General features: G+C 44.1%; 1 protein-coding gene across 19 annotated transcripts in view; it reads right to left on the reverse strand.

Annotated features, from left to right (window-relative positions):
• The window catches only part of DST (dystonin), a 2,190,048-nt gene that overhangs the window by 722,077 nt on the left and 1,448,074 nt on the right, over window positions 1–19,897 (reverse strand). For 15 of the 19 annotated variants that reach the window (XM_069606170.1, XM_069606155.1, XM_069606164.1 and 12 more), the window contains one exon: window positions 9,135–9,281. The exons of the other annotated variants lie outside the window; for them this stretch is intronic. In XM_069606170.1, coding sequence (XP_069462271.1) covers window positions 9,135–9,281 — 147 coding nt within the window. The remainder of the gene's footprint in view (window positions 1–9,134; window positions 9,282–19,897) is intronic. 19 annotated transcript variants of the gene reach the window in all.

Raw genomic sequence — 19,897 nt, forward strand, 5'->3', positions numbered from 1 at the left:
TTGTAGCAAGTTGACATTCATGCTGACCATGGAGTTGGGCTTGAATTTGCGTTTAGTGATAGATGAGGGAGGGCGTTGGCAGAGTCGTGGGGGAATAGAGATGACGTGCATGGGAGACTGGTCAAAACGGAATGGTCAATTCTGCAAGTAGGAGAGGCCAACATGAAAGGTAGGAATATGAAATTGAGAGAGATGCCTTCGGTATGGGTTGGAGGGTGATATAGGTTGACTAATGAGTTGTCAGAGAGTGTGAATTTGAGATGGAGCTGTTGGAGTGGGTATGTTCACCTATTATGGCTACAGGGACATCAGGTGTGAGTTTTTCAGGTAAAAGGTCAAGTTCAGGAGCAAAGAGGTTGAAGGTGCCTTGTAAGAGATATATGAGTTAGAGGGTTTGGAGTGAGAAGTTGGACTGGGATAGGCTCGAAGGAGAAGGGAGTGAAATCAGAGAGATGAAGGGTTGCTGATCTTGTGTCATTACTTTGAGACCAATACTCCAGTCTTTTCTGGAGAACAAGGTAAATGTGAGGGAGAGGCAAAGTCAGTGTGAACGGCTATCAGCATGGTGATGTCATGGGCGGGATTTAAAGTTTCCATGGTAGCCATCACATAGAGTTTGGGGTGCTGGGAATTAAAATAATTTGGGAGAAAGGAGCGTTTTTTTGCAGAGGGATTGAGCATTCCAGCAACCCAGGGTAAGGTCAGCAGGGGGAGCGGAGGTAGTTGCTGGAGTAGATTAAGGGAAGCGAGTAGGGAAGAGTGGATTTAGTGATTGGGATGGTAGCAAGAGGAGAGGTCTGAGTGGCGTTTGGGAGGAGAGTGAACAAAGGCGATGGGCAGACTGGGGAAGGCAAAAAGGAGGAGTGGACAGTAGCCATGGGAGAAAGAGCTGGAATGCGGGAGTAGCAGGAACATTGTGATGGGGGAAGGACAAGGCGAGGACAAAAAGGGCAAATAGTGCAATAAAAACAGTCACAGAGTCCTAGGTGACCAAATAATGCTGCTTAAACCAATCACAGGGTCCCACGAAACCGAACAGTCCAAGTTAAAACAATCACGGGGCATTAGGTGACCAAACAGTGCAATTTATATGGTGTAATTGGTACATGGATCTGTGGAAGTTCCTAACAGGGATCCCACAGATTTTGGGAATGGCACTTACATGGTAGTTCTGCATTGGGAAAATAGATGGATGGGGTAATTGGACAGAATGGGTGGCCCTGGAACACCCCCGCCCCCATACTCTAGAAGGTTCAAACATAACCTGCCATTTGCTCTTGACCCTAGGTCATGGGACACTTCCAGACAGGGATGTAATGTACACACAAGCGGTGGAAGGACCAATGGAGGAGTGGCCTGATTCCAAAATTGCAACCCAATAAGACAAAGGCCAGGCACAATGGTGGGCCAAATGCAGGAATGTTCTTCGGCTGACCTACAACTCCATCAGGGCATGTACAGGGGCTATTGGTGCTGATGTCATCTTCTGGCTTCACCATACACATGGGAACATCTGGTTCAAAAGGTGTGGAAGAGGAATGCTTCAAAGGACATCTGAAGTTCATAACCCAAGTTGCCATGCCAATGCCAGCTGAGGACATTGTGGCTAGGTGGAAGGATTTTCTAACACAGATGGCGAATCTCAGAAGGAAGATCAAGACTGTGCCACACAGCCTGTGGCAGGTTCACTGGGAACTATCAGCATCTCCCATCGCAAGGGTCCATAATTGTAATGCCCTCAGCACTGGTATCATGAGTAATACTGCTAAAACACAAGGACCGCCAGTAATCAGTCAAAGCCAAGGCAAACCTCAGAGAAAAGGCCTGGTTCAGGGTCTTTAACAAAAAGCTAACAGGTTATCCATGGCTTGCAAATGGAGTCTGGTGTCGGTGACAAAGAAAAAGACACCTCCCTTCCAGTCCCTGATACAAAGTGAGCAGCCCTGGAAAGCCACAAACATAGATTGTGGTACAATGCCCAATCAACATTTTGTAGTCATCACGAAAAAATACTCCAGCTACCCGAGGTATGGTTTGCTCCTACCACAACAGCAAGTGCAGTCCTGCAAATCATCAAGATGATTTTTGCTGTATGTGGGTTTGATGGGTGAATTCACAGACTTTCCAGGATGTTTCTCTATGCTGGTACTGGCCCTCCTTGATCCTTGTACCACGTCTCACCATCAGTCCAGACCCCATAGAGCAGAGTCTTTTCAGCTAGTCCCCTGTCTGCGGCCCAACCACCCAAAGCAACCCTTCCTAGACTGCCTACCTGCTCCTGCTATTCCTTTGCAAACTCCTCCTGATATCCAGTGGTCTTAATCTCCACCTCATGTTGAGGTTTCCCATCCTTTGCTTTGTCTTTCCCTATTTACTCATCCTGAGCTTCACCCACCTCCTTGCTTTCTTCTGTCACCTTCTCCAGCTTTTCACTACCTCCTGTCTTATTTTCCTTTACCACTTTCTCTTGTGTTTCACCAACCACTCAATTCCTCCTCATTCTGAGATTGATACCTCTACTGCTTAACTACTCCTTACCCATCCTTTCAGTCTAGCCACTCCTTTGACTTTTATTTCTACTTCTGCTGCCTTTTGGTTGTTATATCCCTCCTCCTTCATTCCTCCTTCCAACCACTTCTAATGTTGAAACCTCTACTCCTTGCTTACTCCTTCCTCTCCTTCTGCTGTTGACAACTCCCCTCTTTAATTCCTTCTTCCACCTCCTTCTTTCCTTTTAACCTCCAAACTCAAACCTGATTTACCTGCTTCTCCTCTTTACCAACTTCCTTTCACTCTTAAAACTCTCTCTTCTACACTCCATTCATGGTCTGAAAGAGAGTCTGGGCTTAGATAGCCTGTGATCCCTCCCCATGGGCAGTCTCTAGGACAGTGTCTGCACCTGTGATGGTGAATTGGTAAGGGGTTGTAATTAGCTGTGGTTCATGGGTTCATCTGAGCTCACATATTGACTAGAAAGGTGGGCCAAGTCTTTACATGACAGGTCCACCACCATGGATATAAGTTCCAGGGAGCTGCAGGAGCTGTGGTGTGCTGCTTCACTGAGCCCAGAAATGGAAAATGTTAGCAATCACACGGTAGCTGTATTTATGTCTCCCGCTTTGCTGGTGACTACTCCACTCACAGAGCGAGGGCTGTCAGCTCTGGCAGAGCCATGACCAGTCTTTTGTGAACTTGCTCCATAGCTGCACAGGGGTTTTTCACAAACTCGTAAGTCCTCCGCAAGCCCTCAAGGGAGGTCACTTAGGAATCTGCAGAGGGCTTGTAATGTTTGTAACGTCTGCGTTGGGTCTTGCATGGGAGTTTCTTCACGCAAAGTACTTTGTCTGACCTCCTTAGGGACTGCTCAGAGTGTTTCTTAAAGAAACTGTTTTTCGAGAATGATTTGACTCTAGACTCACTCGGCTGCAGAAAAAGGGGTACATTGTTCACCTTTACTGAGCCTGTGGACCTCTTGGAGGTGGCTTAACAGGCCAGTACTTGTCATTGTGTTCCCTGTGACTACACCCTGCCCTATGAGGGGGTTAAGTTGGGGTTAATTTGGCATCCTCCCCAACAAAAAAACTTGTCCTATCATCCTATAGCGTGGGTAGATACCCAACCATCTGGGTAACCCCACTAGAGGTGCCCCTAATCAGTCAAGAAACTTTGTTACATCTTCCATTTAGGGAGGGGAAAATGAAGCAACAATCATTCTTTTTACTAAACATTTTTTACAATGATGTATGTATTGCCAGATTGTCTTATTGCGTGTTTTGTGTACTTTTAAAGTCATATCAATAAAACAGTCATATTTTAGTTCTTCAAACATGAACATTAATAAATATATTTACACCAACGTGAGCTAGAAAGATATGTGGCAAATGCCTACATTTCAGGCAAGGTTAAAATCCCGGCTTACTCATTTAACCAAAGTGTGCGATCATGGCCAAATCATTTAATCTCACTGGGCCTCAATCCGAGTACGGCAGTATCCCTGCCGGTGCTACAGGTGGGTTGCCGTACCTGACCTCCCAGTGCCACCGGCTCTTTCCGAGTCCAGCGGCCGAGAAGTCAGGCACCGGTATATTTGTAAATCCCCATTCCCATAGAGTCCTATGGGACTTTATGGGAGTGGGGACATGGGAGCATTGGCACTGTTGCTAATGGAGCCCGTGCTCCAGTGAAAAGTGTGCCTACCGTGACCGCTGTACCCGGCAGGGTCAGTCCTGTCGGGCACAGCGGCCCCAGCAGGCAGACTTGTAGTTTGCCGGTCCAGAAACAAGGGTGCCGGTGAGTTTACCGGCACCCTTGTTTCCAGACAGGCAAACTTATAATGGGGCCCACTGTGTCTTATAAACCAAATTGGCAGTCCTAGTGATTCAGTTTGCAGTGTACACCATTGCAAAAAAATCCTCCCTCAGGCTTCACATGACTAGTGTAGCTCAATATATAAAAGTGGCTATATATATTCAGTATTTATATTTACTTTGTATTTATTTGAGAACAGGTTGCAATTTTCAACATAAAATAAGCAATAACAGTGCAGAGGGATTCTAAGAGTAAGGTGCCTTTCCATATGAGCATTGTTGTATTGAATGATGTTTGGCAGGTGGTGAATCTGTAAGAGTAGGAACATATATGTAGGGACAGTGACTGGAGGACAATATAAAAGAGCCCAAAACCAGCATTTGCATATTTGCAAATTGCAGAGAGTAGTCCTGAAGGCAGATGGAGGAAAGTGGTGGGTTTGGCAGATGGTGTGGATATAGGGGGGAGGCGGCTGTGGGCTCCTTCGATCATGAACAGGTGGGATTTGAGCCTCATTTTAAACAGTCCATTGAAGAGATGGCTTTGATGGTCAGGGGGAATACATTCCAGTGATGAAAGGCAAGTAGTAAAGGGCATGAAAGTAGAAGGAGGCACAGGTTGGGCAGCGAACAGATAGGTTGTCAAGAGATTTAAATCAGAGAGAACAGGAATTTGAAGGGAGAGTGATATTGCATGAAGAGCCATCCAGCATGGTGACAGTAGGTAAAAGTGAGGGAGGATCTAGGGAGGTTGGGAAGGCAGCATGTTGGAAAGTTGAGGACTTTGTTGAGGGAAGCAAAAGAGTAGAGGGGTATCCCAAGAAGTAGGCTTGCACAGTAGTCCTGTTTGCTGTGCACAAGAGTGGAGAAAAGGGTTTAAGTTGAGTGGTACATGAGGTGTGGACAGATTTTGACAGTGTTTAGGGGGTTGAGTCTGGCTGCGGGGGCAATGGCCTTGATTAACTGTTTTTTGTCAAAGAGAACCCCACGGTTACGAGTCATGGGTGAGATAGTGAGGTCAGGGGGGAAAGTGATGTGAGAGGGGATAGTGGGGTTGGAGTAAGCCAGAAAGATAACTCCGCTCCCTGAAGAGTTCAGTATGAGGCAGCATACAACTATCAAGGGGCAGTCAGGCAGTTGGTTATGCATTCAGAGATTGCAGGGACGAATAAGAGTAAGGCGAAGATCTGAGTATCATCATCAAAGAGGTGTTAGTTAAAGCTAAAGCAAGGATTGTAAATGGGGCAGCGTGGAACCATCCAGTGGTGGATAGTGGTTAGGCATTTTATTATGTGTTCAGAGATTACAAGGGTAGATAAGGGGAAGTAGAGGATGATTTGAATATCATCAGCAAAGAGGTGAGCTTGTTAAAGCTAGATGAGGAAAGCAGTTTGGGTGGGGGCAGAAGTACATAACATGAAGAGAAGTGGGCCTAGCACTGATCATTGCAGAACACCGATGAGTACGGTGTTGGGGAGTAGGTGCTGGATTCCCATGAGATGGAAAAGTAGCAGAGATATAGGAGGAAACCCAGTTGAGTATGGTCCTGGAAGCCAAGGAAGAAAGAGTTTGAATGTGGGAAGGATTCTCCAGTGCTGAGGGCAGCAGAAAAGGTCTAGAAGGATGTGAATGGAGGAGAAGTGAGAGCGGAGGGAATTGGTGACGACAATGAGAGCAGTCTCTGTGGAGTGTTTGGACTGGAATCCAGATTGAAGGTGGTCAGTAAGTGAGATAGTTGCAAGGATTTTAGAAATGTAGGAAAGGAGCAATATAGGTCTGTAGACTGAAGGGTTTTGGGGTCAGCACTTGCTTTCCTTAAAATAGATTTAACTGTGGCTATTTTGTAACAGGCTGGGAATATACCGGCTGAGACAGATGTGAGTGGAGGAGATGAGTGCAAGCTCCTTAACAATTTGGGGGTCAATTGGAGTCAGGATGGGGTGGCAGAGCAACGAATGGATACATGTTTAGTGGAGAAGTTAGGAGCCAAGGGAGATAGAGATAAGAGCATGGGAAAAACGGGGAGGGGAGAATGAAGTCACATGTTCTCTATTTTGGTGACTTTAGGGTAGAAGAGGGAAGCAAAGTCATTAGCAGAAAGAGAGGAAACAAGATCCATGCAAGTGGAGAGAGGAAACAAGATCAGTGTAATAGGAGGATTTGGCTGTGTCGAGAGCTGTGGTCATGGTAACTAAAGTCCTTGTAGGCAAAGAGAAGAGTGGGAGATCTTTCGTTGCACACAAGGCATAAGTAGTGATGCATTGTTGACCTCAGCAGGAGACTGCTGGGGAGATCCATGATTGAGGATGTGAGAGGCCGCAGGTGAAGCAGTGGACAGGGTTGTTCATTGAAGGGGATAGACAGTTAAATACTGGATTTGGTAATGACAAGTTCAATGGTGTGGGTTAAATGGATGAGAAAGAGCTTGTAGCAAGTTGACATTCATGCTGACCATGGAGTTGGGCTTGAATTTGCGTTTAGTGATAGATGAGGGAGGGCGTTGGCAGAGTCGTGGGGGAATAGAGATGACGTGCATGGGAGACTGGTCAAAACGGAATGGTCAATTCTGCAAGTAGGAGAGGCCAACATGAAAGGTAGGAATATGAAATTGAGAGAGATGCCTTCGGTATGGGTTGGAGGGTGATATAGGTTGACTAATGAGTTGTCAGAGAGTGTGAATTTGAGATGGAGCTGTTGGAGTGGGTATGTTCACCTATTATGGCTACAGGGACATCAGGTGTGAGTTTTTCAGGTAAAAGGTCAAGTTCAGGAGCAAAGAGGTTGAAGGTGCCTTGTAAGAGATATATGAGTTAGAGGGTTTGGAGTGAGAAGTTGGACTGGGATAGGCTCGAAGGAGAAGGGAGTGAAATCAGAGAGATGAAGGGTTGCTGATCTTGTGTCATTACTTTGAGACCAATACTCCAGTCTTTTCTGGAGAACAAGGTAAATGTGAGGGAGAGGCAAAGTCAGTGTGAACGGCTATCAGCATGGTGATGTCATGGGCGGGATTTAAAGTTTCCATGGTAGCCATCACATAGAGTTTGGGGTGCTGGGAATTAAAATAATTTGGGAGAAAGGAGCGTTTTTTTGCAGAGGGATTGAGCATTCCAGCAACCCAGGGTAAGGTCAGCAGGGGGAGCGGAGGTAGTTGCTGGAGTAGATTAAGGGAAGCGAGTAGGGAAGAGTGGATTTAGTGATTGGGATGGTAGCAAGAGGAGAGGTCTGAGTGGCGTTTGGGAGGAGAGTGAACAAAGGCGATGGGCAGACTGGGGAAGGCAAAAAGGAGGAGTGGACAGTAGCCATGGGAGAAAGAGCTGGAATGCGGGAGTAGCAGGAACATTGTGATGGGGGAAGGACAAGGCGAGGACAAAAAGGGCAAATAGTGCAATAAAAACAGTCACAGAGTCCTAGGTGACCAAATAATGCTGCTTAAACCAATCACAGGGTCCCACGAAACCGAACAGTCCAAGTTAAAACAATCACGGGGCATTAGGTGACCAAACAGTGCAATTTATATGGTGTAATTGGTACATGGATCTGTGGAAGTTCCTAACAGGGATCCCACAGATTTTGGGAATGGCACTTACATGGTAGTTCTGCATTGGGAAAATAGATGGATGGGGTAATTGGACAGAATGGGTGGCCCTGGAACACCCCCGCCCCCATACTCTAGAAGGTTCAAACATAACCTGCCATTTGCTCTTGACCCTAGGTCATGGGACACTTCCAGACAGGGATGTAATGTACACACAAGCGGTGGAAGGACCAATGGAGGAGTGGCCTGATTCCAAAATTGCAACCCAATAAGACAAAGGCCAGGCACAATGGTGGGCCAAATGCAGGAATGTTCTTCGGCTGACCTACAACTCCATCAGGGCATGTACAGGGGCTATTGGTGCTGATGTCATCTTCTGGCTTCACCATACAATGAATCATTTGTTGTGTCCAAAGGTGCGTGTCACACACCATGTGGATGGATCTACATTACATTTGCTGATGAAACACAGACTGAGGGTTTTGCTATTCAGCACTGGCAGAGAAAGGAGGCATCATATTTGCTTCCTCTAAACAGGCCAAGATGACAAGAGGGGTGCGTGTGCTGCATGGTTAGTGGGTGGAAGGCTGTGAGGTGGAAGATGAAGGAAGAGTGTGGGAAGAGAAAGGGCTGAGCAGATGCAAAGGGATATTGATGGTCGCATTATTTCCTGCTTCTGGGCATTTCTCTTTTCCTCTGGGTTTGCTCCATTTGTGATGCGCAATTAAAGCATGCATGTTGAATGAAAAGGTACATGCATGTTATTGTTAGGGCATGATTAATTGGAATTCCCCTCTCAGGATCTTATTCAAGGTTCTGAAGCGCACACTTTTCATTTTTCAAGCTGTGGCAAAAGCAATTTTCCCTGTGGAGATGGTGAGAGTGGATGGAAGTTGAAGAGAGTAGCATAGGGAAGATGAGGGTCGGGGTGGGCTAATGGAAGGTGACAAATGTAGTGGATGGAAGGCAAGAGTGGTGGGGGAGGCTTATCGAAGGTGATGAGTGAGAGGAAGGGGGAACAGAGTAACAGTGAGCACATGTATGGGGAGAGTGGATTTCCCACTTCAGACTGAGTGATCCTGGGCAAATTAGTTCATAAGAGTAACACCTGATGTGTTAAAGAGTTGGGCTCTGCCCAGCCCGACCTTAACCACAAAACTCCAACACAAATTTTAAAACAATTAAAATGACTAGATTTCCATTAATTTGCATATGCTGATCACACTTTATTTTTTTAAGGCAGTGCTATCTAAAAGAACATGAATATTTTACTTTACACACTCATTTCCTACCTTGAGAAGCTGGATGGCTTCCTTTATCGTTGAAATGCTACACATCTCTAAGTTGGAGGATTTCATGCTCCCAGGGTTTTCATTTATCCATTCTGAGAGCTTCTGGAGCCTGTCGAGAAGTTCTTCATGTGATATTGCTAGTTTAGACTAAAATAAAATATTTCAAGTTAATTGACAGTATGATAGTTAACACTAAACCCATATTCTCTATTGGAACAAATAACCAATGCTCAAGCAACTAGAATTAAAATGGATTATTGTGATGAGCTATCACCTGATCCAATTTCATTTTATTGGTTTCTAACATTAGAAATACATTTTTGTTAAACCCCCAAAGGTACTATTCAAGGGGCTTTTGCTGCAGGTTCAATGCAAAACAAAAAAAAACACCTTTTCAAACCTTTTCATGCAGTGCCAGCAGCAAACCTTGCCTTACCACACACGTGTAATATTATATGTTAATGTTAAAGGTATTTGGACCATGCATCGTCACCACCGGACCGGTCCCCAGGCGCTCTGGTGGATCTAACAAGGAGGATGTGAAAAAAGGGGGGGGGGACTGGGGAGTTAGTAGGGTGCAGTTGGAATAGGAAAGTGAGAGTTGTGATGTCCTGTTGGCAGCTTCAGTTCGGTTTGCACCATTCACTGAGCTTAAGTGCGATTTTCGGGTTGGTGCGAATTCCCATGTGCTGTTGTGCATGGTTATGTGTTGTTAGTCTGTTGTTGCAATGTGGTGAAGTACGTGCTGATTGCTGTGCAGATAAGTGGTTGTGTGAGTTTCTGTATGAGAAGTGTATGCGGAAAGCTGGGTTAGTGGGTTTTCCTTACCTCTTTGTCTTTGCGTTTCTGCGCTTAGCATCTATGATTATCCTGTGTGATTGGAATTGGTTGGCCGCCTAGTTGGTAGGGATGTTGGGGAGGGCAGTTTCTTCTGTATTACTCTATTGGTATGTGTACTTGACAGATGCAGGCGTGTTCCCACCGCTCTGGGGTTAGCAAAGTTTAGGTCACAGGATTCTGGTCCCTCCCTGGCCCTCCCGTGTGGGATCCTTACCTATATAAGTTTCCTCTGTGGACTAGCGGTATGTGGGCATGGGTGGTCGGGGTATCCCCCATGCCCATTGCTAGGAAAGATTAAGTAGGGGTCATGGGTTCCTCCCTGGCATTCTTGTTTCCTGCTGGGTCTATGCTTCCTAGTCATTTGCTTCTGGTTCTCAAAATGGTAGAAAATGAGAAAAGGCCTGGGTTTCACAAGGTGGTAAACAATGAGAAACACACCTAGATTTGAGAATTCCTAGATAGAGTGTGAATTTGAAAGTTCCTCGATAGTGGGAGAAAAGGCCTAGGTTTCACAAAATAGTAGACAGTGAGAACTTCACAATTCTCGATATGACACATGCAAAACCTCACAATTCTACCTCGCCATCAAATTATAAAATCAACATTCTAAAATTCAACCAGAATCCTAAATATTAAATGACACTCACGATTACATGTACAGGCCTTGCAAATTCTTAAAAATCCCACTAGACCTGCAGGGTGAGTTCCCTAGCTTACATACTCGACCTAAAAGAAATGCACTTGTCACAAGGTGTCTGGCCATAAAATATTTACCTGTGCTTTTTGCAAAATGGTGAATGTCACCATAAGCACACTTTATATTTGGTGCAATGCTGTCAAGCATGCACAGTGAAACAAGTATTTGTATTTGCCATTCACTGCAAACAAATGTGTGTAAATGAAAAATAAGTTTCTAACATCCCCATACTCGCCAGCAAGGTCGAGTGCTATGCAAATGTTACTCGCCCTTCATAAAAACTATAATCAAAGTGGGCTACGCTGCACCTAAATGGCCACCCTGTATGTGCAGCTTTTTGAGGGTGTGTGCTGTGATTTCACTTTAAATACTCCTTTGTGCATACATGTGTCAATGTCAGATTTGAAGCTTTTGCCACCCAAAATTACACCATCTGTTTGAATACGACCCGTCGCAAAACCTTCTTAAGAACCATGCCAAAAGTGTAGGCAAACAGATAAAGTACATTGTAAGTTGCCATCTGCATCATAAGTTGGCAGCATCAAAATCAATTTCTTAAATGCCACATTTCCCATAATAGTTTGGTAAAAATTATTATTTTCTATATCCAAAATATAATTGTTAAACCCTATGAATTTTAAATAAGTTTGTGCTTAACACATGCCTAAATAAATCCACAAACGTCTTCACTGGGAAGCACCTTTGATTATATAATTCACAAATTTAAACCCATCCCCCCCGACCCTCATCGAACTGCACTGGCTCTCATTGCAAGTCCATATTATCTTCAAATCCTGTTGCATCATCTACAAGGCTGTCACCCTGAAGTCCCCAAGCTACCTTACTGAGAAAGTTCTCCGTCTACGCACCAAGAACCTGGAACCTCCTCTCCGTCAACATCAGCCTGGCCCTATGACTTCCACAGTTCAAGAAAGAGCTCTAGACCTTTCTCTGTAAGGAATCACTCCTCCTTAACACCTAGGACACTCTCCACCATACCTGAGACTCTCCCCACTGTCTTCCCACTTGCTGCCAATTGACCACCCTCCGCAGTTAACTCCCTGATCCTTTTACTCTGCTTCCCGCACTGCGTTCTTCCCCCTATGACTCTAAAGCACGCTGTTGCTTCCCAAAGCTAGGTCCTTGTTCAATATATACCCTAATAATAATGATATTAGTAATAATAATATGTAATGCCCAGCAAAACTGACGTTCACCTTTTGCCACACGAAGGGGCTATACCTTGAAGTATTGGACAAAATAATTTCATATGACAGTGGATAGCTCTGAACTGGCAGACACTATGTGGTCAATTCAAAAGTTACTATGAGTGACTCTCACATACCTGTGACTTAATCACGGGGAGAGCTTTTTGATTCACAAGCAAGTTACTTTAAAAACATACATACTCCTGGATAACTAGGAATAACTCTGACTTGCTACAAAGAAATCAGTTATGAGTACTACAGAGTTATTCATAGTAACTTATTTGTCAATCAAATAAGTCCTCTCCAGGCTTAAGTCAAGCGTAAGGGTGAGTAACATCTTTGTGAATTGGTCGCAAAATGCTTTCATGATTCTAATGTCACATCATACAATCTACAAAACGTTTTCTTTAGTCAATTTAAATGTAGCAAATGTAAACCAAAAGAAAGTATTAAGAATGTGCAACTAACTTCTTTTAAGGGACTTGATTTAAGTACCACTGGAAAGCTCTCTCTCATTCAAGATTATGTATTAAGATTGCAGACTCTGTGTACGACGTAGGTCAGGTCCATAACTCCACTCCATTCTGCGTGTGGTGATAGCTGATTGTGATTTCACAGGGTTCAATTAAGGCCTATTGAAGTAGCTCTCAATTTGGAAATGACAAGTTTGTTCTAAGTGTTTTTTTTAAAAACAAATGTTGGCACCAATTGTAGCACAGGAGTTGCCTGAAAATTCAAATTGGCACACTTAGTAAAGCACTTTATGGAGAGGAAACATGCCTTTATTGAATCTGGGTGGATCATTCTAAAAAAAGTGAAAGGGAAATCTCAGGAAGATGTCAACAGAAAACTGTTAAACCTTGAACATAAACTCATTTTTTTGACCCAGAGCCACATAAGAGGGCTCAATGAGAATACTGAGTGGCATTAACTGTCCATCATTCATAGAGTACACTTGGGTGTGATGGGGAGATATGTATGTATTTTTTCTATTTGCATTAGGAGGTGCTTATTACAGCATGAGCATTGAATGGTTTAAGAATGCTTGAGGAATATACGCATACAATGTTAAAATTATATTACACTATACAATTTGTATTAAGATCTCAGTCATATGTACTGGAGGTTGGATGGGGCACAATGCTTTGGTAGGTGTTGACAGTTGGCATTTTAACCCTGTAGAATTGTGGATGAGAGCGCATATCAGTTTAATATTGGTTCATTGAGAATATTGGTGGATGTTTAACATTTTGTACATTAACATGTCTGCAATAGTCATTTGTGGGAGGACTTGATGTATTGAATGTGTAAATGAGGGAAGTTGTATCTCATGTTGCCATTAAACTAAATATACACACACTTCTATGGAGTACGGGAAACAAGGAGGTCTTTTAGCCTTCCCCATAACTTCTTGTGTACTGCCAAATGAAGCGGCTACAAAATTGGCAGCCTCAAGGCCACGATGCAGCAGTGATGATGTCATCAATTGGCGCAATGACATCACTACGCAGTTCATAAACTGAACGCAGAGGAAAATGGTTTCTCCCGCATTTTCAGTTAGGGTTGGATCCACAGTGGAGAGGGTAAGATTTCCTAGCATCCTTAGGGAAATATCAATCCACAAAAGGTCTAAATCCCATGGGCGTTCAACTAAATTATTGATTTATGGATGTTTGCAGGTCTCTAAAGGGAAGAAGCCGTTTCATTGGGTACCTGACCTGTGACTTTGAGATCGTGCCCATAATGCTAGTAATGGGGTGTCACAACTAGAAGTGGTTCTACCAGTACACTGCGACTTAAAGGAAGCACTATTCCTCAGATGTCTTCTCTCATTAGGAGATATGATGACAGATTCCTTTATGCCAATCAAGACAGGAAGAGTGGGTCAAACAAACGTTATACACTATTGTAGTGTAAGTGGGTGATGTTTTCATCCCTCTAGGTGAGGCCTAGCAGGACAAGCTGATATCCATCCTGACATAGGAAAGTCAGCAACAGCAACACAAAAGGTTGCAGTATGGTTGGAAGTGGTACATACAGACATAACACTCAGGTAGAGAAACATATATCTAACCTGATTCCCCTGGGGGAAGGGTCGGGGGAGGTCTAATTATAAGACCAGTCACTTAGAATTTATTGTGTCTTTTCTCCCGTAGGGATCCTCAGGATTACAGAAGAATTTAATTTGAGATACACACGGGTTTACACCTGATGAATAACCGGCTAATTCAAGCCACACAGGACATAAACGTATACGTTGGGCTACAAGAAACATATCATGACTTAGGAGTCGATGTGACAAACGCTGTGTAGAACCAGGTCATATTGACCTACAAATCAATGGGGGAAAGTACATCATTTGTGTATCGATTTTTTTATGAATTGAGTTTTTGATATGAATTGATGTTTAAAGTTGTCATATGGACTTTAATAATTGCATTTTTGTGAAGTATGGTGTGTATTATGTTTGTGTAACATTTGTGTTTTTTAATTGTATAATAAAGTAGATTTCTGTATTTTGTAAGGAATTAGATCCCTATTGGAAGAGCTATTCTTTAGTTGAAACTCTTCTAAGAGGTTTGCGAGGACACTGGTAGTGACATTTGACCTAGGACTTTTTTTGGTTTATTGATTATATATATATTACCACGTACTAGGAAGGTCCATTACCCAATAGTGGGTTTAGCCATTGTGAAAATAGTGACCAATTGTAGCCGACATATGCATCTACAGGATCATACCACAGCATAGTTAAATCATTATTTATTTATAATATTTGTATTTATAAACGGTGCCATTCATAACAAATGTACTAGCCAAGCGGCCACATGGTAAAAGTGCCCCGATACATATTTCAAACCATCATTAGTTAATTCCTAACATTGACCTCACAATCAAGGGGGGAATAGATATAACATAAATACCGGTAAACAAAAAACACAGAGATTATTATTTTTCCCTCTTTGTTTTTTCCTCCCCTCCATCTTAGTAGGTCAAAACTTCCAAATATTTAATTCAAATTATATTCATCAACTACTGAGAATCACATTATGTGATTGTGCATCCGCCAAATAGTGTCTCAAGTAGCACAGTATGTCTCTAGGCCCAGCCGCCTGATGTACCATTTCACAATATAGCTCCTCGGATTAACCCGCTTTCACCAGTTGATGCATCCATTCATTCTCAGCAGCGGTTGCGGTGGGGGAAGACCCAAAAGGCACACTAAAGGGCAGTCGCCAACACCAGTAGCAGCAATGGCTACAAGTGTAATAGTAATTGTAATTGGTTATTTATAACACGCTTATTACCCAGAGGTTTCTAAGTGTGGACCCGGGGATGGAACCTGTGTTGCTCTGCGTTGTCTTGCTTCCAAGGCAAGTGCGTTGCCCCTGAGCTATCCTCCTGACGACAAATGATAGTGATGTTGCCCCAGAATTCTGATATCCTGGAACGTGTCCATGACATATTTAAAAAAATGGCCTCAAGTTGCTTATACCTAGGACAGACCCCTGACGCTGTTGTATCAAACTTCTTCACCTTCAAGGGAGTAAAATATCTTTGATGGAAAAGTGGTATTGCAATGCTTGATGTTTATAATTGAGGGAGTTGAACCGCGATTGCCAACTTATCTTATTCCACTGTCCCTCATCAATTGTGACCCCCCAGTGCCAGCTCCCACATTGCTTTAGCTGCAGTGTTTTCAACATGTAGGTTAGGCTAAATTGGCTTGGATGTTATACTCACCCCCTGCAGATATCTCACAATGGGTCTGCTTTTAGGCTCTTCTGGTATACAATATTATTTAGCCTTTAGTTCACCCCTGATACAAGCATAAAGGAACGTATCAGTCATGGAATTGGACAACTGTTTATGGAACTTATTCAAAGTAATCAACTGTCCTTCATTAAAAAGGGCATTAAATCTAACTAATCCATCCCTATGTAACTAGCACAGAATGCCCCTGTCTGCAGTGCACAGAACCCCGGCTGTGTTGTCCAAAAAGTACTGGTGCATATGGAGGGTAAACGGTACATTTCTTGTCTAATTTCAGTGATGCCAACCTAGTATTCTGAAACAGATTTTAATGTAGCGCAATAAGCAGAAATATTAGTGGGGACCATCTCCAAAGTATGTGGTTGAGCAATCACCTTTTCCAACATGATACATTGAGGCACCAGAGTTGGTACGAGAAACGTAAGTAACTGGATGCAATTCACTAGTATTCACACAGTTTTGGGACAACACTTTCCCCAGGGCTACAGAAGAGGCAGGCATTAGCCTCCACTATGAATGGTTTGCTTTGATGGGGGTGTGCCGAAACAGGAACTGTGGTGAATGCAGTCTTAAGCGTGGAAAAGGCCTGTTAAGCTTGAGGAGACAGATGTTTTGGTAAAATGAGCAAAGGCCATAGCAAGAGCAGAAAAATAGCGAATAAATCATATGTAGAAATTAGAAAACCTGAGAAAACCCTGGCGTTTTTTTCTAGTGGTGTGGGGTGACCACTCAAGGATAGCCTCGATCTTTCATCCATACAAACCCCCTGTGGACTTAACATATACCCGAGGAACTCAATAGATGTCACATGAAAGGTACATTTTTCCAATTTGACATACAAAGAGTGTTAAAGCAGGATTTCTAGAACCGTGCAGGCATGTTTTACATGGTTGACTGGATATTCTAAATAAATTAATATATCGTTCAGATACACCACTACATATATGTCGATATGATCAGGACAAATGTCATTAACGAAATGTTGGAATGTAGCAGGCGCATTTCACAAGCCGTACGCATCACTGTGTATGTGAAGAGGCCATATTTAGTGCCGAATGCTGTCTTTCATTTGTCTCCTGCACGAATACGAAAGAGGTTGCAGGCACCCCTGAACTCTAGCTTGGTATATATCTGGGCTAAACTCACTTGATCTAGTAAAGCCGGGAAACACAATTCTGTATAGGTGCCTAAAAAAAATAAAAGCGGTGATAGGCGGCAAGGGATATTTATTTTTCACAGTGATATTGTTGTTAGCACAGTCGTCTGCAGAAGGACATAAATTCCCTTCCGTCTTGGGGACAAAAAAGGCAGCAGGCGATGTGGCGTGTCCAATGAACCCCCTACAGAGGTTTTCATCCAAATATTGTTGCAATGGTTGGTGTTCAATCTCAGTAAGATATCTTAACACAAGGTGTCTTGACATTGTCAATGTAGTTGATAGAACAATCATAAACCCTATGGTGACAAGATCTCAGCCTCTTTTTAATAAATACATCCTTGTAAGAGATGCATTCCAGGGTAACCTTGGTGGTAGCGGTGAGTGCCACGCATTGAGATACCAGACATTTTGAAGGTGAAGGGGACTTAGCCCCTAGTAAACCCATGGTATCCTTATGACAATCGGGAAGGAATGAAACACTGTGTTCTCCAGTCGATGGTAGGGTTATGTTGTACTAACCAAGGAGTACCCAAGATAATACCGAAATGAGGGGCCTTAATGAGGTCAAACATCATCCGTTCCTCGTGTACGTGTGCTATGTCATGGTCATTAAGATCGTTTGCTGTGGTATAGATCCTGATATTAAGGGTGAGCCGTCCACAGCCTGGACAGTCTTAGCTGCTTTTTTCATCGCAGTGGGTATCGCTAGGATCTGCATATAATCCATGTCTATGTAGTTGCTTATGGCTTCCAAATCTATAAGAGTAGTAGAGACCACAGACTCATTGGCACTCCATGCCAGGACAATGGCAACATACACATGGGGAGCAACAGAGGGCATAACATCGGTACAAGGGGAAAGTGCATGAAAGACAAGGCCTGTTATATGTTTCCCATCATGTGTGGGCTTGGGCTTTTCCCAAGGGTCTAGTCATGCACACATCACATTCACGTATAAGATATCTCATTTTGCCACAATACAAACAGAGGCCCTCCTGGCGCCTCCGGTTTCTTTCAGTGACATTCAAGGGTGCACGTAACCCGCCCAGTTGCATGGGTTCAGATGAGTCATACACCCCTGGTTTACACGACTCCCCACCACTCGATGCAGGAAAACATGAGAAAACCAGCAGATGCCTTTTCTCACCCTTATTCGCTCGTATTCTCTGGTTAACATGTAAAACTAGATCCAAGAAGTCAGGGAACGAGGATGGCAATGAAGGAACCGTTGAGAGGACATCTTTGATATCAACGCGCATACCTTTATAGAATAAGGTGTTTCTTTTTGTATCAGGTGAGGCAGTCCGGGCCACTAGCTGGTTAAAATGTGCCACATACTGTGGCAGGTCTTTGCCCATCATTATAAGTTTGGCGGTCTGGAAATAAGGTGCTGGTAGTAGCGTTACCGGCACCTTCTCCGGACCAGCAAACTACAAGTCTGCCGGTACGAGCAGTGAACTACCAGCAGGCCTGACCTGTCGGTAGTTCAAGCCCCTACTGTCAGTTTTTTCAATGAAGCACTGGCCCCATTGATAACGGTGCCAGTGCTTCAGTGTTCTCATTCTAATGGAGTCCTATGGGTATTACCGGGATATTGGGCAGCGGAAACTGTAAGCCGAGGTTGCTGGTGAGGCCTACCGGCAACCTCACATTGAGGGCCTTTGTCTCCTTGTTTGAGTCCCAGTAACTCAATTTTAGAAGCCGGGGACAGGTAGCGCGTGTCGAAGACACAAGCAAGAGCTTGAGTTAAGGCTTCAAAATCATAGAGTATCAGGTCATTATTCTTAGGTAAGGGGTTTTTCTATTCAGCACCCACACCACCTAATTAGGAGAGTAGAAAGGCAGTCTTGGAAGCAGGGTCAGGCAATGCAGTAGATCTACAGATGAAGTGTAGTTTTCATTGGTTTAGGAAGGTACAATAGGTTTTGTTATAGCCCATTAACCTATCTGGTGGGGCTAATGGAAAGGTTTGGAATAGCACATGTGGCAATAGATGGTTTAGATTGTCCAGAACTGGTAAAGGTTCATATGCTCCCAATTCAGGTCCATTGTCAGACAAGGGGTGCTGACTTGGCTGTATTAGATTCACACGTGTCAATGGTGCTTGTATATCAGTTCCGCAGTAAGAGCCAGAGTCCTAGCCACCACCGGATCAGCTGTGGGATACACAAGGACCACAAAAAATGCTCATCAATCTGTCAGGTTCGGCGTTTGGTGTGACCCCACAGTGCACCAACGCCATCCTGGGGAGAGTGAAATACTCCCAGTGCGGAGATGGTAGCCCCCGGATACAGAGAACCACCCAGGAAGCGGCAACCCTCAGGACCCTAGGAAAAGAGACAACAATAAGATATTAATGTCAGAATATATTAGGGTAAAGAAGAGGAGGTGAGAGCATCCAGTCTAAGTTCAGAATCCGTCTAGGCCTGGCGAAACGAGGACGCAACAGGCACCCAACAATCCAGGTAAGTGTCCATGTAAGATTGCTTGAAGAGGTAGGGTCAAAGGTTTCCAAGTATGAAAGGGTTCTCTTAGGTAGTCAGGAGTTCCAGTAGTATCAGCAAAGCCAGGTGGGTTTAGGAGGGAAAGCACAAAGTCTCAGGACCCCCAATTGGGAGTGTAGGACACGATAGGTAAAATGGGGGAAGCAGGAGAAAACACAACACCCATCTGTGATCACAGACCGTAACACAGGCCAGTATCGGCGTTGAGGAGCACTAGGATGCTAGAAGAAGGTACCTGTGTACGCTGACGTACGTGCTTTCTGTGAGGGAATGATGGAACATGAAGTGTCCACTCACGGCAGCCGTACAGTGAAGCTGTGCAGCTGTGCTCCCCGACATGGCTGCAGTTTGGTAATTCCACCAGGTAAAATGGTTGTCTCCTGCACATCTTGTCAGTTTTTCTTTTCACCACACTAAGTGCAGAAGATAAGTTTGTGCGTTGTCCCCTGGTCTCAGCTTAGGTTTGTGGCTCCCAGGTGCACCAAAGTTGCAGCGTGGTCATGTCACCAGGTTCTTCCCTGTCTCCATTTCTATCTCAGCAATGAAGCCCTTCTCAGTGCCGGGCTTCTGGTGTATCACTT

This window comes from Ambystoma mexicanum, chromosome 4p (assembly GCF_040938575.1).
Source record: "Ambystoma mexicanum isolate Mex_15411 chromosome 4p, UKY_AmexF1_1, whole genome shotgun sequence".
NCBI classification, from domain to species: Eukaryota; Metazoa; Chordata; class Amphibia; order Caudata; family Ambystomatidae; genus Ambystoma; species Ambystoma mexicanum.